This window comes from Quercus robur, chromosome 9, assembly GCF_932294415.1.
Source record: "Quercus robur chromosome 9, dhQueRobu3.1, whole genome shotgun sequence".
Classification (NCBI taxonomy): Eukaryota; Viridiplantae; Streptophyta; class Magnoliopsida; order Fagales; family Fagaceae; genus Quercus; species Quercus robur.
In genome coordinates, this window is record NC_065542.1 from 5,079,720 (window position 1) to 5,099,986 (window position 20,267).

A 20,267-nucleotide genomic window follows, 5' to 3' on the forward strand; every position below is an offset into this window, starting at 1 on the left:
CATAGTAAGCTGAAGATAGTAAGCTGAAGACACTAAGCTAAAGACAGCAAGCTGAAGAGAGTAAGCTGAAAAGAGTAAGCTGAAAATAGTAAGCTGAAGATAGTAAGCTGAAGACACTAAGCTGAAGACACTAAGCTAAAGATAGTAAGCTGAAGACAGCAAGTTGAAGACAGCAAGCTGAAGAGAGTAAGCTGGAGATAGGAAGCTAAAGACAGCAAGCTAAAGACAGTAAGTTGAAGAGAATAAGCTGAAGGGGATATATGAATCTCTAACGACCCTAACGAGGGAGTAGGCGAAGTTAATGACCCCAACGAAGGAGTAGGCGAAACTGACGACCCCGACGAGGGAGTAGGCGAAGTTGACGACCCTGACGAAGGAGTAGGCGAAACTGACGACCCCGACGAGGGAGTAGGCGAAGCTGACGACCCTGATGTGGCGTGAAGCGACGTTCCAATCAGACCCGTCAGCCTCACTTTTGTCCATTGGCAAGTGACGGTAAGGAATCAAGAACTTTAGGGCGACGGGGTTAACTCGATGACGTTGAAAAGCTGACGGCTCAAGGTTGTAGGGGACGCACAAAGCTGACGATTCCGACATAACCTTGAGCTGGCTTCCACACATGGGTATATAAGGAAATATCTTGCACATCATGCTCAATGTTAAACTCCTACAAGGAAAGGATTCCGCAAAATACGCTCACAAAGAGTCCTATAAGGAAAAGACTTCTACAACAAGAAAAAGTGGTTAACCCTCTACTACTATAAAAGCCCCAATACCCTCACTAGCCAAGGTACGCACAATTTTCCCCTAACTCTGACACTCTAGAGTTGTGAACAAGAGAGGTTCTAACTTGACCTTCGGAGGGTATTTGGCTGGCACCACACCGGTGCTCTCTGCGAGATCTTCTCTTTTTGTTGTGCAGGTGTCGTTTCGAGTGTGCGAGAACCGTGTGGCTCACGGGTGATTTTTTCGGCATCATTAGTTATTATACAATTTTCGAGTCAGACAGAATCTCATGTGGGTCTCACCACTCTGAATGTTGAATCAATGTGGAATTTCCTTTTGTGGGAAACAAGAATTATAATCTTGGGATGGATCAAAGTCCTGTAAAACAAAAATATTGTGTTTAATAAGTCTGTGAGAAATTAAAGATAGGAAGAGAAAATATTATGTTTGAGGTAAAACTTTATTAATTAAAACTTTATTATATTTAGTATATCTCTACTACAACTCAGCCCCTCCAAGTAATTATTCCTGGCTATGCCCCTAGGGAAGGGGAACCTATTACAATCATGATTATAAAAATTGCAAAGCATGAATACCAAGCTCATTGAATCTATAACAGTTTGTTAAAACTACATTTTAGAAGAATAATTATTGAAGCAAACTTTTCCAAATTTTAATGCACATGGAATCAACTGTATCTCTAGCCAAGACAAGGACAAGTTTACATGGACTCCTAATTCATAATATGAAATTTGAATTGAACATAAAATCAAAAAAAAATTATAATAGAAATTCAAATCGAACAGAATGAATGTAAAGAGAAATTCACAGCTGGTGACACTACAATGTGTTAGGACATATGTGGTTCACATGTTAAGAACATATGTCATGATTTTATGTAATTGGTTAATCCTTTGACAAAACGCACTTTACTTGTAATTGGATAGTTCTAGGATGTGTTCAAATACTTCAAGAAACAAAGTTTCAAGATCAAGTGTTGAAGTCATCAAGTCTGTTCAAGAAACAAGCTGAGAAGTGCAAATTCATTAAACCTTGACAGCTATCTCGACAGCTGCATCTATCGAGGTTTAAGGAAGCTATTTAGCCTGTGGCTCGACACCTTATCTGTCGAGATTTAAGAAATTCAGAATTCTGATCTGATTTCTTGGAATCCGTGATTATGTGTTTAGGTCTTCTTTTCTTCAAACCCTAAACATATAAAATGATTATTTTAAGGGCCGTCAAGTAGTTCACAAGTTGCACAAGTAATTGGCTAATCCTTTGACAAAACGCACTTACTTGTAATTGGGTAGTTCTAGGATGTGTTTAAATACTTCAAGAAACAAAGTTTCAAGATCAAGTGTTGAAGTCATCAAGTCTGTTCAAGAAACAAGCTGAGAAGTGCAAATTCATTAAACCTCGACAGCTGTCTCGACAGCTGCATCTATCGAGGTTTAAGGAAGCTATTTAGCCTGTGGCTCGACACCTGCTCGACAGCTTATCTGTCGAGATTTAAGAAATTCAGAATTTTGATCTGATTTCTTAGAATCCATGATTATGTGTTTAGGTCTTCTTTTCTTCCAACCTTAAACATATAAAAGGATTATTTTAAGGGCCGTCAAGTAGTTCACAAGTTGCACAAGCATTGAGCAAATTCTGTTCAAGCAAATTGTGACCGGAGACGAAGTTCTTGCCCTAGTTTATCTCTTTCTCTTGAAGAAGTTGCTGTGTATGTGTACCGTAAGGTTTTGTAACTAAGCATCTTCTTGATCTTCATCGTGTGGATGAACTGAAGAATTTTGCAGCCAACAACCTTCTTAGTTGGTGATTGAAGTCGTGTACTGGGATCCGTGGAATTGGTTAGTCACATACTTGGGAGCCGTGCATCGAAAGGGAAATTGTCATTACAGAACAAGTCCAATTGGGTATTGGGGTAAGGGTTCAACTGTAGGTTGGTAAGGTACTTGAGATTTCTTTACTTGTAACCGCTTGTTGTGATAATAGTGGAGTTTCGGAAGTGGTGACCTGAAAATCACCCAGTGGGGTTTTTGCCATTAGGTTTTCCTTATTCGTAGACAAATCACCGTGTCATTTATTTTCCGCTGCATATTTAGTTTATTGGTGATTTGTTTCTGCTACCACGCGTTTTGCAAGTTAATTTGATTAATTAATAACTTGGCTAATTAATCAATTATTTTAATTACAAGGAGTCAATTCGTTTTTGGCCTATCACAATGTACACAAACAGGCCACCCCAATTTGCAAGCAAATAAAAGCTCCCAATGACCAAAAACACTGAAAATCGGAAAGGAAGAACACAACACATATACATGTAAATAGACCACTAGCTCAATTATTCAATTTCAAGATAGCAAAATAACAAAAATTACCAATAGATTATAGATTAAATAAGCCTATCTCAAAAGTAACTTTAAGTGCAAAATACCAATAGATTATAGATTTAAGTGTAAGGCTGTGTTTGGTTTTATGGAAATTGATTTTTGGAAAATATTTTCTACATTTACAAGTGTTTGGGGCAACAAAAAATGTTGATCAACCAGAAATTGTTTTCCGATTGACTGTAAAATAAAAGCACTTATAATGAAAATTGGTTTAATGTTTAATTTTTCGTAAACTATTTTCTGTCTCACTCAAAACTTATCAACCGAACCTCCACTCCCCACACCACACCACACATGTCTACCACCCCACCACTACCCCCACTAACGTCTCCAGTCTCCAGTGGCCAACTACCGTAGGTGATAGGTGGCCACTGGCCACTGCCACTGCCAATAACAATCACGATTTTTTTTTTAATTTAAAAATTTCTTATTTTTATTATATATGTTCTTGAGAGATGAAAAAAATGTGAGAAAATAGTAAAAGATATATTTTTCATGGCATTTTCTAGAACGCAACCAACACTCTAAATGTTGCCTAGAAGCAAAGTTTTGTCTAGAAGACAACTTGCATTCAAAATATTTTCGCTGTACTTTTGTTTTTGTTTCTTTTTGAAGCCGGAACCAAATGAATATTATTAATGAAGAATACTAGAATCCAAATACATAGCATCAACTGTTGGTGGAGGATCCTCCTCTAACCATACAGTTTCATTATCAGATAATCTAGCAAATCTAGCCAATGCATGAGCAACACCGTTGGCACTATGCCTAACACAATTGACTGAAAAGGATCTAAAACCTACAATCAAGCACCAAATACTTTTTTTTTTTTTTTTTTTTTTTTTCCGTTTCTGATCATAGAAAGTAATGAATTGCACCTTTCTAAGGTGGTTTATTATAGCATATTATTGGTAATAACTGTATTAAGTATTAACTATATTGAGTAAAACATTTTCTGAACTATTCTGTTATGTCTTTTTTTATTACCGTCTTTTCGCATTGAAAAAGAAAAAAAAAAAAAAAAAGTAAGAAATTGATTTTCCCATTAGTCCTTCCTTCAATGAAGCTATATGCTCGGAGACCAGTTGTTATATTTGCTACAGATATAACAAGAGATTCTCTCACTGCCGTTTTAGTTGGGCCTCTAGAGAAGTGTTGAAGTAACACAGCAGCAAGGTATTCAGAGGTTAAACGACAAAGAGGCTGAACAAGATGAGAAGAAAACGACACCAAGTAGCCTTGCAGTTAGAAATAAGGCAGTGAAGGAAACGGCAGCGTTTAGTTTAATGAAGACACGCAGCCCACATAGCTCACGCGTGAGAAGAAGCGAGGCAGATTCAGTTACTTAAAGAGCCAGTTGTCACTCATCTATTGGTTGAAGCGTTAAGCAGTTACACAGTGTAATTAGTTAGGAAATTAGTTAGGTAATTCCTAAATCTGTCCATAACCAAATTAGTCGGGTGCGTTTGGTATTGTTTTAAATGGTCCTGTACTCCTGGCCCCCTCTTTTGGTTTTTTTTTTTTTTTTTTCCCCTTCTTTTAAATTTTTTTTTTTTTTTTTTTTTTTTTTATAAATAATTTAGCCTTTGTTCTCTTAAGGAGATCAAGCAATGTCATTGAAATACAGGATTTTTTGTCTGTTATTCTTGTCCTAACTTGTTTAATATTCAATACCTGTGGTTAATTTAAATAAATTAGAAAATTTTAGTTTTTAAATTTAGCTATAATTTGAATAGAGAATGAAATTTCAATTATTTTAATTGATGAAAAATTATGGAAATATTTGAGCTTTATTAAAATATAGCATTGATTTAACTAATTATTGTGTGTTTTTATTTGAGTAAATCTCCAAAATCCACTTCATCATATACATATATTGGTTTTTTATTTTGTATAAAACGTGTTGTTAAATTTATATAAAGTACTAATAGTCATTCTTCAAAACCCCTTGATTTTTTTAAAATAATCTAATCCAAAGTCCAAACAAAACATTTTTGATATAGCAATTTTTTTTTTCCTGAAAAATAAAAACCTATACTATGAGACATTTTTCTATTCCTTTTTGGCATTTTCCTTTGTTTACATTTTTCTAGAATATTTAGTAACCATAAACTTAGCTGAAAACCTAATACCTCCTGAGGTGAGGTCTTAGAGACCCACTCTCTTTTGAGGATTTGAACTAGGTATCTAAAGGTTAATCAATGATGGGTTGAGAGTTGGAGGAAACCTAAATTATTAGTAGCAAAGCTATTCACAAACAAATTTTTTAACTGGGAGGCATTCAAGATTACCATGATAAATAGATAAAAGCCTATTGTGTCTGTACAGGCCAAAGATTTGGGAGAGAATGTGTTCATATTCTATTTTTAGGACCCCCCCTCGATAAAAAGATTGTACAAATGAATAGCCCTTAGGCTTTTGATAAAAGCCTTGTACTGTTGCATGACTTTTTGAATCAATGGCATTAGAGTATCTTTAGCAGAATCTCCAAATTTTTGTATTATTTGGAGAATGAACAGTGACTTTTACATTTTAACTACTCACTTTTTCAAATACACTTCCAACAGATTCTCTATCCCATTCTCTATCCCATTCTCTATCTCATTTAAATATTATTTCTTCATTCATTATTTATTATTTTTTTAACAGCTACGCATCTTCCAACATTTTTTTATTCAACATCTAATTATTATAATAGGAAAAAAGCATTTGAAGAGTGAACAGTAGCTCATCAGACTTGATGAGCTACTGTTCATGAGCCAAAAAAAAAAAAAAAAAAATCTAGGAATAGAGAGTCCATTGGAGAGCCTTTTTTGGGTTTCACTCTCTATTATAGAGAGAATTTTGGGTTTACATAGACCATTGGAGATGCTCTTAGAATTTAGAAATAACTTAGATTAAATATCTGAGCACTTTGTCATGGTTGTGGTGTCTATATTTTTCATTTTTCATTGTTACTTGCATTACGACATAAAGTCCTCTTAGGTGAGCCATTTAATCCATGAAGTCAGATCATTTTGTTGGGTTACATATGTGAGTGAAGTTCCACATTGAATAAAGATGAGAAGAATGAGTGGTTAATATAATATAATTGAGCACATACCTATTGGGCTTAGGCCTTTTGGGTTAAAGTGTATCTCTATATGTTATACTAATTACTCAAGGAAGCTCTCCAATGTGTTTTTTCCCCAGACAAGTGGTATCAGAGCCCATGGTGGTGTGCGGCGAAGGTGATGAGGTGTTCATGGTCCCTACCCAGCGGGGACAGAAAAAGCCTAAACAGCCCACACACAAAGATCTTGGAATAAAAAAAATAAAAAAATAAAAAATAAAAAAAAATAAAAAAAAGAATATTGCTAATGGTGCTAAATAATGGTGTGATGCGCGGTTCCCATGGATGTGCGTGCGGGGTTAACACGTGATTCCCATGAATGGCGTACAAGAGACCCATGAATGACACGTTGATGAAGTGAAAGGCCCATTAGGCAAGGGGGAGTGAGTAGGACTTGATCATGGCCCACAGAGGTCTTGAAACCCATAGAAAGGCAGACTCACACGTGAGGGGGGAGATTGTTGGGTTACACGTGTGAGTGAAGTCCCACATTGAATAAAGATGAGAAGAATGAGTGATTAATATAACATAATTGAGCACATATCTATTAGGTTTAGGCCTTTTGGGTTAAAGTGTGTCTCTATATGTTATATTAATTACTCAAGGAAGCTCTCCAAGGTGTTTTTCCCCCGACACATTTGACTTCGAATTATAATTCCTCGAGTTTCACTTCAAGCCACATGCAGAACATTGAAGAGACCAAACTCAATAAAATTTGGTTTGCTCAAACAATTACTTACTTATATTATCTAGATGAAATAAAAACTTTATTTTGATCTGATTATACACCTGATCACCCACAGCCACAAGTCATGTGCCTTTATAGCTAGAAAGAATGGAACCAAAGATCTCTAGTTTGCTTTTCATAGCCACAATCAACTGTTGAAGCCTTTCTGTTCCCCTGCCTTTTTTCTACCCAAAGCCTTAATCAACGACCAAACCATACTAGTTCTTGAATATTAGAACTGGTTTTGTACATTGCTAATTTACTATGACCAAAAAACCTACATTATTATTTAATTGAATTTCTTTTAATCTCAAATTTCCGTTAAACTTTCAAAGCTAGCAACTCATGCATCAGGTGGTCATAGCATTTAGCAAACTAGTATATTAGACTTACTGTGTAAAAAAAATTATTTCTGGCTTGCAACGTGAAAGTATAACAGAAAACTCTGCAAAAATTGGATAGAAGTAGTAATCCCTATGTTCTTTTACATGAACACAAGCATACATATTTATGCTTGTTAAAAATTGTCTCTGCTGTCTATTGTCCAACCCACAAATAATTTTCATTTCATCTTCCTTCTTTTGCCCATAAATTTAATCTACATGGTGCCCAAAAAAATTGCTAATAAAACAGATAGTTTAAACTCTTCTTGCCGTGTTTGAACTTCAATTCTCAGCACCAAATGAAGATGATATTTGAGCCAAAACAAAATCCAATGATCTAGTATCTCCAGCTATTGTCTGTTCAATTATTTGTAGCCTTCTCCCCCTCTAGGATTCTATGCAGAGTAGATGAAAAAAGTCTGGAAAAGAAAATCAAACACAGGAGTGACAGTGTCAGTTGTAAAAAAATGTAAACTGACAATACATTCGTTTGGTGCTAAGGGAAAATTTTTCCTTACATGAGGAACTCCATTTCATAAGAAAATTGACTGTAAAGGAAACTGCCTAAGCACTAAACCAGTTCACCAGCACCATCAAGCTACTAGCAGCCCCCTTCACATGAATTGGGAAAATCTGCAAGAGAACACATTCCAGATAAGCTCAATGAACATGGAAGAAGCCATATTCGATAATTCTCTTTATGTAAGTAGTGTTAGTGTCACTGCCCGAAATTGGGAGGGAAACCAATTACAATAATTACTATAGAAACTGCAAAGCATGAATACTAAACTCATTGAATCTGTAACAGTTTGTTTTGTACTTGCAATCAACAATATCTATAAAATTAAAATCTCTAGCCAAGACATGGAGGATTGATCACTAACCAAGACAGGGTGGACAAGTACTCCTGATTGCAGTGGGAAATGCTCAATATCAGCTTATATAAAATTTCCTCTCTGCCATTCTTAATTCACAATTTGAAATTGATTGAACATAAATAAAACCCAAATGTTATATAATAGAAATTCAAATTGAACAGAAGGATTAAAAAATAAAAATAAAAAATTGGCATAACCTAATGGGCTAGGTTGTGCACTTTATGCTCGACAACATAAAGATAAAAAATTGAGGCTTTTTATTATATTAACAGGTCTATTTAATATCAATATGCTTCTAGAAAGCTCACCTTCACTTCTCTGCAAATTTACTCTTAACAAAAAAAGACATTTAAATTTATAAATCTCATCGAAAAGACATAAAATTACACAAATTTACATCAACAACTGAAAACATAAATATACTACCAATGTTACACATCTACCAACAAATTTACACAATCAAGAACCTAGAAGCTCTATTAAACTTGCCACCTGTCCAAACACCCTGAATATTTTTTTGACTTTTCAAACCCGATTTCAACTGACCCATTCATTCAAAACAGTCCTCCATGCTTCGGGTCAGATGGATCCATTAGATTAGCCTTAGGACAGTCCCTTCCACTCCAAGCTCAACCCTGAACAAGTAGACAAAATTAAACTATTTTTAAAAGGTTTCAAATAAGCCCATCCAGTTCTCTGAATTACAAATCAAAGCGTCCTTTTCATCAATGATGTTAGGAAAATAATCGAAGGGTTATTTGAAAACCTTTTGAACAAGCATAGTTTAAATTGAAATTTTTGAAAAGTGTAGGATAAGTTTAAAATTACTCCTAAACAATAGGGTTTGAAATATAATTTATAAAAAAAGAAAAGGTTGAGTCGTTGAGGTAAGTCCAACTTAAAACATAGTAAAATTATATCTTCACATAATCAAAAGGAAATAAGTCAAAAAACACAAATTTTTGCACAGTCCAAGCAATTCATTGTTTGAGAGGAGCAGTGTTAAAGAAACAAAAAATTTCACAATATTTTACACAACAATCAAGTTAGCAAGTTTTTGCTAATTTTTATCTGTACCAATCATGACATCAATTTTTTAAACTATCACTAACACATTAATTGGTGTGAAAAATTTTTATAAATTTTTTTTTTTTTTTGGTATCTATGGGCTTATTATCTTGGAAAACAACCACCCATATGATTTCCATCTTATCTTTCTGTGCACTGCAGTAAAGATTATCAGTTCTTTGGTATTAGGTTAAAATTGAAAATTAGAGGGAGGATGACTTACCAATAATTTCAGAAGGAAGAGCCCCATAAGAGAAATTATTCTTCTAGAACTCGCTTGCCCTTGTCTTTAGGATCAATGGGTCCCCTCTGACTTCCAAAATTAGACTCTTTCCTAGAGCTGGAGGTTCTACTAGATGTTCCTACACCATCATGCTTTTGCTTCTCCCTATTTACATCATCAGTTGTCAATTGATGGATGAGATCCCAATCTTCAGACAAGGAGTACATGCTATGGCTTATTGTTTCCTCAAACTCTTCCAAATCATAATGGTACAAGAGACGAAGGCCACATTTCTCCACCTTCAAACCTGGGCAGTCAGTTCCAAATGAAGCCATAATGCTGGTGACTTGATTCGGATAATTTTGAAACGACCCACGCTCAATATAGGATAGCAAAATGCATCCACCTTCCTGTAGCATCACGAGATCTTCTTTAGTCAGGCTATAACCATCAAGAGGTCTCACACTACCAACATTGGTTTCCAAATGATAAATAAGGTCATAATTAGTATCTGAATCCGGAATGTCAAAGTGGGCAGTTGTTTTCACATCCATAGCAAAATAAGCACATAGAACCAAACCCATCCAAGCACTATCATTGTACAAATTTGGAGGTAGAGGGATTGTCAACCGGGGCTCATAGCTCCGATGATTGAACCACTCCAAAATTTCACTTGAAGGCAAACGGGGATTATAGGAAATGCATCGATCAAAGCCCTGTGAAACAGAAATATTGTGTTTTTAGGGGTGAGAGTGAGAGAAATCAAAGAGAGGGAGATGGAATATCTTGTTTGAGACAGAAAAACAACGTAGTTGTTAATTACCGGTGTGTCATTTTTGCCGAGTTCATTCCGAATCAAAGACCTCATTTTTCTATTTTCATTCTCAAGCTTCTTTTGATTAAGGATGGCCGAAATATCAGACTGGGAGTTCATGCAGTTCTTGAACTTTTCCACAGAATTCTGGGACAATACATGGAGGCCACACTTCTGCACCTTCAAGCCATGGCAATTTGTCTTAAATGAAAACTTAATGGAGGCACAATCATATAGCCAATCAGGAAACGACCCACGTGGTATATAGGTCAGCCAAGTGAATCCACCTAGCAGTGACATCATGATATCTTCTTTTGTTGGCCAATAGATATGGCGAGGTTTCACACTCAGGCCATTACTTGCTTTCAAGTGACAAATAAGTTTGTAAGAAGATTTTGAATCCATAACGTCATTGAGGTTAGCCACATCCTTATTAATTGAAAAAACTGCACATAGAGCTACTCCCATCCAAGTACTTCTATTATTCAATTTTCGAGTTAGGCTGAAAGTCACGTGGGACTCATCACTTTGTATGTGGAACCAATGCGGAATTTCAATTGGAGGGCAACAAGAATTGTAGTCACAGGATGGATCAAAGCCCTGTAAAACAGAAATATTGTATTTAATAAGTGAGAGTGAGAATTTAAAGAGTGGTAGAGGAAATATTATGTTTGAGGCAAAGCAAAGTCATACTTTATTAATTACCGGCAAGTGGCTTTCGGAGAGCTGATTCTTAGCTCTACTAGTTTTCGCTTTATAACTAGCTGTGAATTGATCAGCTCTACTAGTTTTCGCTTTATAACTAGCTGTTAATTGATCAAATAAATCTTGATGCCCAAATTGCATATTGCAATGATATCTTATTTCCTGAAACCAATTATCATGCATATGGTAGAAACTAAGCCCACATTTTTTCACAATGATACCTGGCCAATCGCTTATAATTGAAGCCTTGATGCAACTGCATTGATTGAACCTATCTAGAAACGGCCAACATGGAATATAGCACAGCCAAAGAAATCCACCCTCAGTATCTAGCCACGTAAATACTTCTTTAATGGTGGGATGGACATAGATTCCTAGCTCTGGACCAGCTACGTCCGTTTCCAAAATACAAATAAGGTGGTGAGAAATTGATGATTTGGGATTTTCAATAATTGCAGTTTGATGCTTGTCACTTGAAAAATAAGCACATAGAACAAGTCCCATCCATTTGCTGTCATTGAAAAAAACATTGGATAGATCGATTTTCACTGACGGCTCATTACTCCGATGGTTGAAATAATCTAAAATTTCCACTGGGGGGAAACAATACGAATATTTATAGTGCCCATCAAAGCGCTGCAAAATAAATAAAATTATAGGACATAGAGGGGGAAGTTAATGGTGTATTCTTTGAAGCAAACAAAGTACTCATAATTTCTTACCCGGTCATATTTATTGAGTAGAGATCTAACTTTGTCACCCACTAGCAGACATCTTTCCATTCTTTCTAACCAAGTGCCACCACTGCTAATTTGACATTTGAAATCCCGATGTGCAGAAATGAAGGCATTGCAATGCTTTAGTTGTTGCTCAAACTGTAACCGATCATGCTGGTACAAAAGACGAAGCCCACATTTTTGCACCATCACACTTGGCCAATCACTTACAAATGAAGCCTTAATGTGGCCACATTGATGCAGCATATCCTTCAATGCCTCACCAGGCATGTAGGATATCCAAATGAGTCCAAATAGTAGATCTAACCAGTTTTTTTCTTCATCAGTGGTGCGGCAAACAAGGATTTGATTGTCCAGACTAGCTTTACTCGTTTGGAATTGACAGTATAGAAAGTGAGATGAATTTGTTGAAACTGCATTTTCTTGATCTCTGGGAATTAAAATAGAAGCATATAGAGCGAGCCCCAACCAATTATTGTCTTCATACAAATTTGGGGGTATCTCAATTGTCACCGAGTGCCCAAGACAACAATGATGATCAAACCACATTGGAGTTCTTCTTGTTGGAAAACAAGAATTATATAAAGTGGACGGATGAAAGCACTACAAAATAGATACAGAACAGAAATACATTGTCCAATTACAGGGAGAGAGAGAAGACTGTTAGAAGTTAAAATTGTTTAATTAAGCTTTTTAATATTTGACAATATTTTAGTGAATTCATGCCAGGAGTTTGTTGAAGTCATGTGGAGAGTTTATAAATGGGAGCAAAGAGTCCATTTTCAAGTTAAAATTTTATGCCTTGAATAGATAGTGTACAAAATGTTATGCCATGTAAAATTCTAAATGTCGAATTGGGTGTACCTCTATATTTGTAATATTCAATCAATAACATGAAATTCGTTTTTGAGAAGTCTATAACATGAAATTGATCCATTGTAAATAATGAAGAGGATCTTAATACTTATAAATGTGGGGAGATTATGTAATAAATGTAATTGAGATAAAGGTCGTATGGTGTAGTATATATATCCCATGCATCATTTTATTCCAAACCAAGAGTGAAAAAAAAAAAAAAAAAAAAAGAGAAGTGAAGAGTTTTCTTCCTCTTCCCTCTCCATTCTCACTCTCTATGTGTACGTGCTGTGTGAATGTGAGTTTCTTCCATTTCATTCTCACTCTCTATGTGTACGTGCTGTGTGAATGTGAGTTTCTTCCATTTAGTGTAATGTGAATAGGGACAAAACCGATAAAAAAAAAACCGAGATTTTATCAATGTGTGGGGGAAAACATGAATAATTCTTTTGACCATTTAAGAATATAAAAAATACACTAAAGTTCCAAGTTAAATTAATATATGAAAAATAAAACTATAATTTATTCAGAATTAACAAAATAAAAGATACAAAATAAGTTTATTTTAATATTTCAACTCAATCATATATGATCTATTAAAAGGGAACTCAATCTTTTTTATATCTCAAAAGCTAAGGGATGTACGATATTAATTTTGTATTAAATTTTGTAGCAATTTTTCTTTTAATATACAATATCAAAGAATGTATTAGAAAATCATTTTCTATTTTGTTGCAAAAGACAATATTCATTATTGAAAATGTTCATGCCTACTTATGGGGTGTCTACAACTCCAAATTTGCGATAGAATCTGGAAGAGAGTTTGTGTAAGTATACCCACTTTATAAGCAAATTATTAGGCTATTAATTTCATAGTCCATATTGGCCATTGACAGGATTAAAAAAATTAACAATTTTTGGAAGTTTAAATGTTTAACTACATTATGCTCATAATGGTGAATTTTCATTTTTAAGAGTATCTTTTTATGATTTGTGAAGTCTTTCTAATAAAACTTGTTTACTAATGAACAAATATAATCAATTATAAAAATATTTATATGCCTCTGGAGAATCCAAAGATGAGATAATAATAGGTAACTACATGCTCACTAAATCCATCAATTATTGTAATTGAAAATTTTCTGCATTAATATAGAAAATATTTAGTTAATAATGATACTTTTTTTTTAGGAGGAGTTAATAATGATACTTGATTGTAAAGTCATCCTGCTAATGGTTAAAGAAAAGACTACCGTAACAATTCTTTAGGGGGAGCTAGACATTGAATATGGCAACATCCAAATCCCTAATTCTTTAATTAGGGCTCATTTTCAATTTTGGAGGGAGGCCATACATGATTTTTTTTTTTTTTTCAATAAAAAGTTTCAAATATGATAAATTAATATATACTGCTTAATAATAGAAATTTAAAATCCAGGATCCTTGACGTTAGTGTTTGGAAGTGAGAGTCCATGAAGGTCCTCCAACTTCCAACATAGACAACAATGCATGCATATCAGAGAATTCTATGTTTACATTTGCAAATTCTATGTTTATATTTACTTGCAATGTAAACTTACATTATAAACTAATAAAAAGTGGCATATATTGTACACATTTGCAAAAAGTGTACAATATTTACCACTTTTTGTGTATATAATGTAAGTTTACATAGTAAGTACAATGTAAATATATAAAGGTACATGTGTGTATAATATATATATATATATATATATATACTTCTTATTAAATTTGCAGAAATAGTTATGAATTGTTACCCGGAAATGATTGTCAGGGTATAAGTACTCCTCATCAGAATATTGGGCAGTTGCACTAGTCTCCTCCTGAGAAATGAATAACCTTTGGGGGTGTACGTCCTCATAAGAGTTCTTGGTTCCAATGAATACCTCAGGATAATTTTCCCACATATTGTAGAATACCCGGGGATCGCAGGAGTCAAGGAGGCTATCAAACGGGGCAGAGCATTGCACCAGTAATTGCGTTAACTCTTCCATGTTATGCCTGAATACAGGACTGATACCAAAACTCTGTGCTGACAAATCTGGAATTGAGCTTTCAAGCTGGAACTCAGCCCAAGTGTTTTTACTCCATAAATGTGCATGAGTTGTACGTGGGATGAACATTACCCAAATGAATGCACGTTGATTTAACGTAACTAATTCGTTGTCCGTAGTCAATAATCCATAGCATACTAAACGCCGATAACAAGAGCTGGTCCGCAAAAGACAACGGAATTGGAGCGATTCAATTCCTATTGAACCCAGTCTCTGATGAACAGCAGTTGGATGCCTATTAAATGAGAAAAGACCACATGCTGCAAATCCCATCCAATCAGGATCATTAACAAATTCTGGAGCTAGCGGGACTTTCATCGACTGCTCATTTTCGTAACAAAACCACAGTGGGATTTCACGCTCAGCAAAACAGCAATTGAATATTTCACCCTCATCGAAGTTTTTCTGGAAAATATTGCGGAAGTTAATTTATATCAAGCGTGATCAAAGTTTTGCTTTTTTTAAAGATACAATAGTATTTGAAATCTGTAAATGATTATTATTCTTTAAGCAAAGACACCAATGAGTTACCATTTGGTGTAGACTAATTTTGAACTCATTTCTCTTATTTAACAACAAAAAATATTACCAGTTGAAGAGCTTAAGCTAACTAAAACATACTAATGTATTGGTAATTTAACAAAAGGTCTAAAAACACAAAAAATTCTTAAAATCCTTTTCACGACCGATGAGATGGTATGTTATGATTAGAGTTATACCTATGTGAAATGGATGTTATTTCAATCACAACTTAGCACATTAAAAATTATGAAAAATATTGAAAAGAGTATTTGTGACCGATTTGATTCAATGACTGAACAAGTTGTAAAGTCTTTATTATTTATAATAATACTTTATTGTAAGCGTGCATTTGGATTGCGTTGGGGATGCAAAAAATTTTGCGTTTTGCTAAAAAAAATGGTGGGTTCCACGATACTATTCATGCATTTTTTGGTATTATTCATGGGTCTCACTGTACTCTTTCAACTAACTTTTACCTTTATCTATAGTACTTTTAGTAATAAATTTTCAGTTTCAGCAAAATAATTGGTATCCAAACACACCCTAAGTAGTCTAAAACCCCCGTTTAGCTTAAAAGATATTCTGAAAGCACAGAGTTTCAGAGAGAGAATAATACAACACGTACTATATATCCTATAAATAAGTTTACAGAAAAAATTGGCTCTAGAAATATACTGTGGGGGTGACAGTGCTGTAAGCCTGTAACTGAAACACAAAAAAAACAATCGATTTAATTTGTATGAAGGAATATTTAAGTTGTTAAGAATTAAGGTTGAAAAACGTTGCTTGTCAGATTCTAGTACAATCGAAATCCAGAAGTTAAAATGCTGAAAGTTGTTTTTGATGAAAAATACAAGTTGGTCATTTGTTTTTGCAGTAAACGAAATTTCTAGACTTATGTAGTTAAAGAAAGTAGAAGTGATTGAGGAAAATTGTTTTTTTTTTTTTTAAGATTCTGTTCATAGATAGAGCAAATACCCTTTTACTTGATTTTACCTTGACAAGATGGAAATTCTTGATTCCTTGAAGTTTCAAAATGCTTTTGCTTTCCAATAATATTTGCAAATTTTTGGTTTCAAAATACGATATAATTTGTTAGAGTTTTTATCAGTTCATATGTCTAGTAATGTTGCTAAATTATAAATTCACTTTGTTTTTATAGGACTTGTGCTGTGAAGTTCATGATTTCTCACGAATAGAAAGTTTATTGATACTCAAGGATGATGTTCAAAACTAAGATCATAAATCTGAATGACCTTGATTGCTCAGAAAAATAAAAATTAATTAATATCTGAATAGCTTAGGAAGGTCCCATTTACAAAGTAAGACTCAAATGATAGGGCAACGTTTGATCATCCAAGCATGTGAAGCTGAAGACGCTTAGGAAGTTGATTCTACATAAACTTTTCTTTTTAGCCAAGTGAATGAAGCTTATAAAGTAGGTCTCAAGCACATTTTAAAAGGGGTACTATACTATGGTAATTCTACTCCTATAGTCCTATGGACTATTTGATGTAGGAAAGAATCTACTATTTAATTTTTATAATTATTTAATTTTGGTATTTTTATGTAATTTTTGTTATTTTAAGTTAGGTCATTTATTTCCTTGTTTTTAGGTGCTTTTAATGTTGTTTAGTTAGATTAGGGTTTTATAGGCTTTCCTAGCCACCTTAGGTTTTCGTTTTACTATTTAAATGCGTTGTAGCCTCCAAATGCAATTCAGTTTTAAGATTTATAAAATTCAAAGTTTTTCTCAAACTTTTCTCTTGTGGATTTTAGACCTATTACCTTATGGATTCAAAGAATCCTTTGTGGATTCGAGGTTTACTACTAGAAACTAACAGTTTAATTTCTGTTCCATCAAAGAGAGCATCGTTTGTGCTTTCTTTAGGTTTCCACAATATAAGTTGGTATCAGAACCTTGACTTACCCTGGTATGATTATTAATCGGCAAGACGGTAACCACCACAACAACAACGACGAACAGCTTAGCAAGTATTACGTGACGTACAACAAGCACTCACAAATATCTTTGCTACAATTTTGTCATTGGAGCATGGAAACAATAGGGACAACTGCCACGGAGATGTAACTCAAGGACAACCTATTAGTAAGCAAATTTCATATAAGCCTTATAAAAGAATTGCAAGTTTTAATGGTTATTTTTATATTGGTTTCTTGATCTAGAGGATTTATTTGACAATGAGAATATTTTTTATAAGAGAAAAGTTAAACTTGCTTTGTATAAACTTAGTGAATATGCCTTACATTGGTGGGAATGATTACAATCTGATAGAATCTGACAAGGTAAAGACAAAATTCCTCATGGCCATGGATGAAAAAGATACTTGTTATCAACTTTTATCCTTTGGATTGTGAAGAACTTTTGTTGTACACAAAACAAGATTATTATTGGCCAAGAAGATCCTAGTATACATAAAGATCTTGAAGTCGAGACAGTAGAGACCATTGAAAAAGAAACTATAGAGGAAGTTATCAATGATCTCGATGAAGTCAAGTTAAATGATTGCAATGTTCAAGCTCCTATTATTTTAGTGGGAGACACTGAAACAAAGTTTATTAATTTTATTGGAGTGGAAAGATTTGATTTGATCATTGACTCTTATTTCGTGAATATTGTCAATTGCATGAAGATCGAGGGACAAGAAGTTCAAGTTTCCCAATTGATGACTTTCAAGTTTGGCAAGAAGACAAAGGAGATGAAGTATTCAAAGTATTTGTTCTTTTGGCATGGAAGATTTCAAATCTCAACCTTCAATTCGAGGATGAGTTTGTTTCAAGTGGAGGGGCCAAATGTAGGATAGAATCTACTATTTAATTTTGGTATTTTTATGTAATTTTCGTTATTTTAGGTTTAGGTTATTTATTTCCTTGTTTTTAGGTGCTTTTAATGTTGTTTAGTCAAATTAGAATTTTATATGCTTTCCTAGCCACCTAAGGTTTTCAAATTAGCCTAAGTTTTCTTTTTACTATTTAAACACATTGTAGCCTCCAAAAACAATGGAGTTTTCAGATTAATAAAAATTTAGACTTTTTTCTATTGTTTTTCTTTGGTGGATTCTAGACCTATCACCTTGTGGATTCAAAGAACCTCTCGTGAATTCCAAATTTACTACCAGAAACTAACAGTTTAGTTTCTGTTCTATCAAAGAGAGCATCGTGTGCTTTCTTTAGGCTTCTGTGACATCACTATTCAATTATGATGATGACTTCAAAATGATGGCATCTGCATATAGTATTTTCATTAAAAACTTAATTTGCAAGAGGCAATGTAAAAATGACAAATTAACCTTGACTAGATTACCCATATCGATGTTTTAAATGTATCTATGAATTCTAAGCTTATTATGTATTTTACTATTGGCAAATATAATAATTTTAGTTGTGAGCAGAAAAGACTAAATTGTGTCTTGTTTATCCTCTGTACGTATGCTATGATACTAAGGTTAACTTTCTTGAGAGAGAGAAACAGAGAGAACCTCTAATCGTGCTTTGATCAAAGATTCACTTGACATAATAATTGCATATTGCTCTTTCCTAGTTGTTGCGAGAAAACCAGTAAAAGAGCTCGGACTTGTTGCCGAAGAGGTACAACCCTCTGCTATATTTTCAATACTTGGTTGAAGGACGGGCATGGGTTGAGGCATCCTGCAGGTATCAAAGAACATATCTTAGAAATTCAACATACTGACATAAAAATTTGATAAATGTCTCATTCAGGTTAATAAAAAATTGGTTCCAGTTAAAAAACCTTTGGAGTGAGGAAGAGAAACCAAAATCTTTGCTTGCCACCCTTTCCTCAACTTGATGTAACAAATTTTGATAAAAACACTCGGCATCTGGACTTTCTAACATGCACTGGGCTAATGTTTGCACAAAATTTTCAACATCTTCCTCGTATACAAGGCGGAGTCCACACTCTTTAACCTGCACATCTGGTTTATTGTGTTCAAATGAAGCCCCGATATGTCGACACTTTTCCAGCCGAAGTAACACGTGTGGTATATAAAATACCAAAATTCGATGGGATGACTCAAGAAAAATGTCTTTAGATTCCTGAAAGACCCTGTGACGAGTGAGGCAAACTCGATGACTAACTAAAGGATTATAGAAGTTGAGAAAACTTGTTAAATCCTTATTGTCACCAGAAATTGCTGGTCGCTCTTGCACAGTATAATAAGCACACACAGCGATTCCCATCCATCTCCCTTCACGCTGCAAATTGCTGGGCAGTTTAATTCTTATGTCGGAACAAAAACTTCGATTACTGAACCAGTCTGGAACTGACATATGAGGAAAGACATAATCATATTTATGGTTTCGAGCCAAGTCTCCCTGTAAAATAAAATGAACTAAAAAATAGTTCAAATGAGTGTGACAAAAAAAAAAAAAAAAAAAAAATATATATATATATATATATAGAAATATAGTGTTCAGTGAAGAATAGGGGAGACCTGATACACTGTTAAAAGCAATGACATTAGCTTTTCTTTAAGCCGGTCATTGGACTGACTAGATTCCACCTTATCCATCTGGCATTTGGTTCTTTGCTTGATCTTGACTTTAGCTTGTACAAAATTTTTCAGATCTTGCTTGTAAACTGCACGGGCACCACACATCTTTATTTGGACATGAGGGCTGTCACTCGTAATCAAAGTGCTAATCCAACTGCATTCCTTTAGATGGTCTCTAAGTTGCCGAGCTCGAACAAGGAACTTAAAACTAAATGAATTAGCATGGCGAAAGGGATCAGGTAGGAATTTAGAGATGTCAAAGACCAAGGGACGTCTACCTACAGGACCTTCAACCATGTCTGATCTACAATTAAATTTGATAAAAACTTTATAATCTTGACTGATCAAATTTTTATGGACTAAAACAATAGCAAACAGAGCAATCCCTATCCAACTACTATTATCATGCAGATCCAAAGGTAATGGCATTCTTATAGATGACCCAAGGTTCTGATGGCTGAACCACTCTGGAATTTCAGTTGAATAATAAAACTCCAAAAAGTTT

General features: G+C 34.3%; 1 protein-coding gene across 2 annotated transcripts; it reads right to left on the reverse strand.

Annotated features, from left to right (window-relative positions):
* Nucleotides 1-7,398: 7,398 nt before the first annotated feature.
* On the reverse strand, nucleotides 7,399-20,249 carry LOC126699887 (uncharacterized). Of its 2 annotated transcripts, none has more exons than XM_050397856.1 (11): nucleotides 19,703-20,249; nucleotides 19,000-19,583; nucleotides 18,728-18,896; nucleotides 14,409-15,110; nucleotides 11,761-12,378; nucleotides 11,039-11,674; nucleotides 10,343-10,933; nucleotides 9,520-10,235; nucleotides 8,235-8,863; nucleotides 7,869-7,983; nucleotides 7,399-7,769 (listed from the first exon to the last, which is right to left on the reverse strand). In XM_050397856.1, the coding sequence occupies exons 1-8, from the start codon at nucleotides 20,189-20,191 to the stop codon at nucleotides 9,555-9,557; spliced, it is 4,470 nt and encodes a 1,489-aa protein (XP_050253813.1). In that variant the 5' UTR covers nucleotides 20,192-20,249; the 3' UTR covers nucleotides 7,399-7,769; nucleotides 7,869-7,983; nucleotides 8,235-8,863; nucleotides 9,520-9,554. The 2 variants fall into 2 exon arrangements, with proteins under 2 accessions (XP_050253813.1, XP_050253812.1); XM_050397855.1 differs by having other exon boundaries at nucleotides 11,027-11,674.
* Nucleotides 20,250-20,267: the final 18 nt, after the last annotated feature.

What these genes read in the sequence shown, in the direction of transcription:
- LOC126699887 (XM_050397855.1), bottom strand. Translation starts at nt 20,191, where the DNA reads ATGCCATTACCTTTGGATCTGCATGATAATAGTAGTTGGATAGGGATT. An exon ending in TTCTCTTCCTCACTCCAAAG is followed by an intron (nt 18,897 to 18,999) that starts GTTTTTTAACTG and finishes TGATACCTGCAG; the next exon opens with GATGCCTCAACCCATGCCCG. An exon ending in TACTCAATAAATATGACCGG is followed by an intron (nt 11,675 to 11,760) that starts GTAAGAAATTAT and finishes TTTATTTTGCAG; the next exon opens with CGCTTTGATGGGCACTATAA.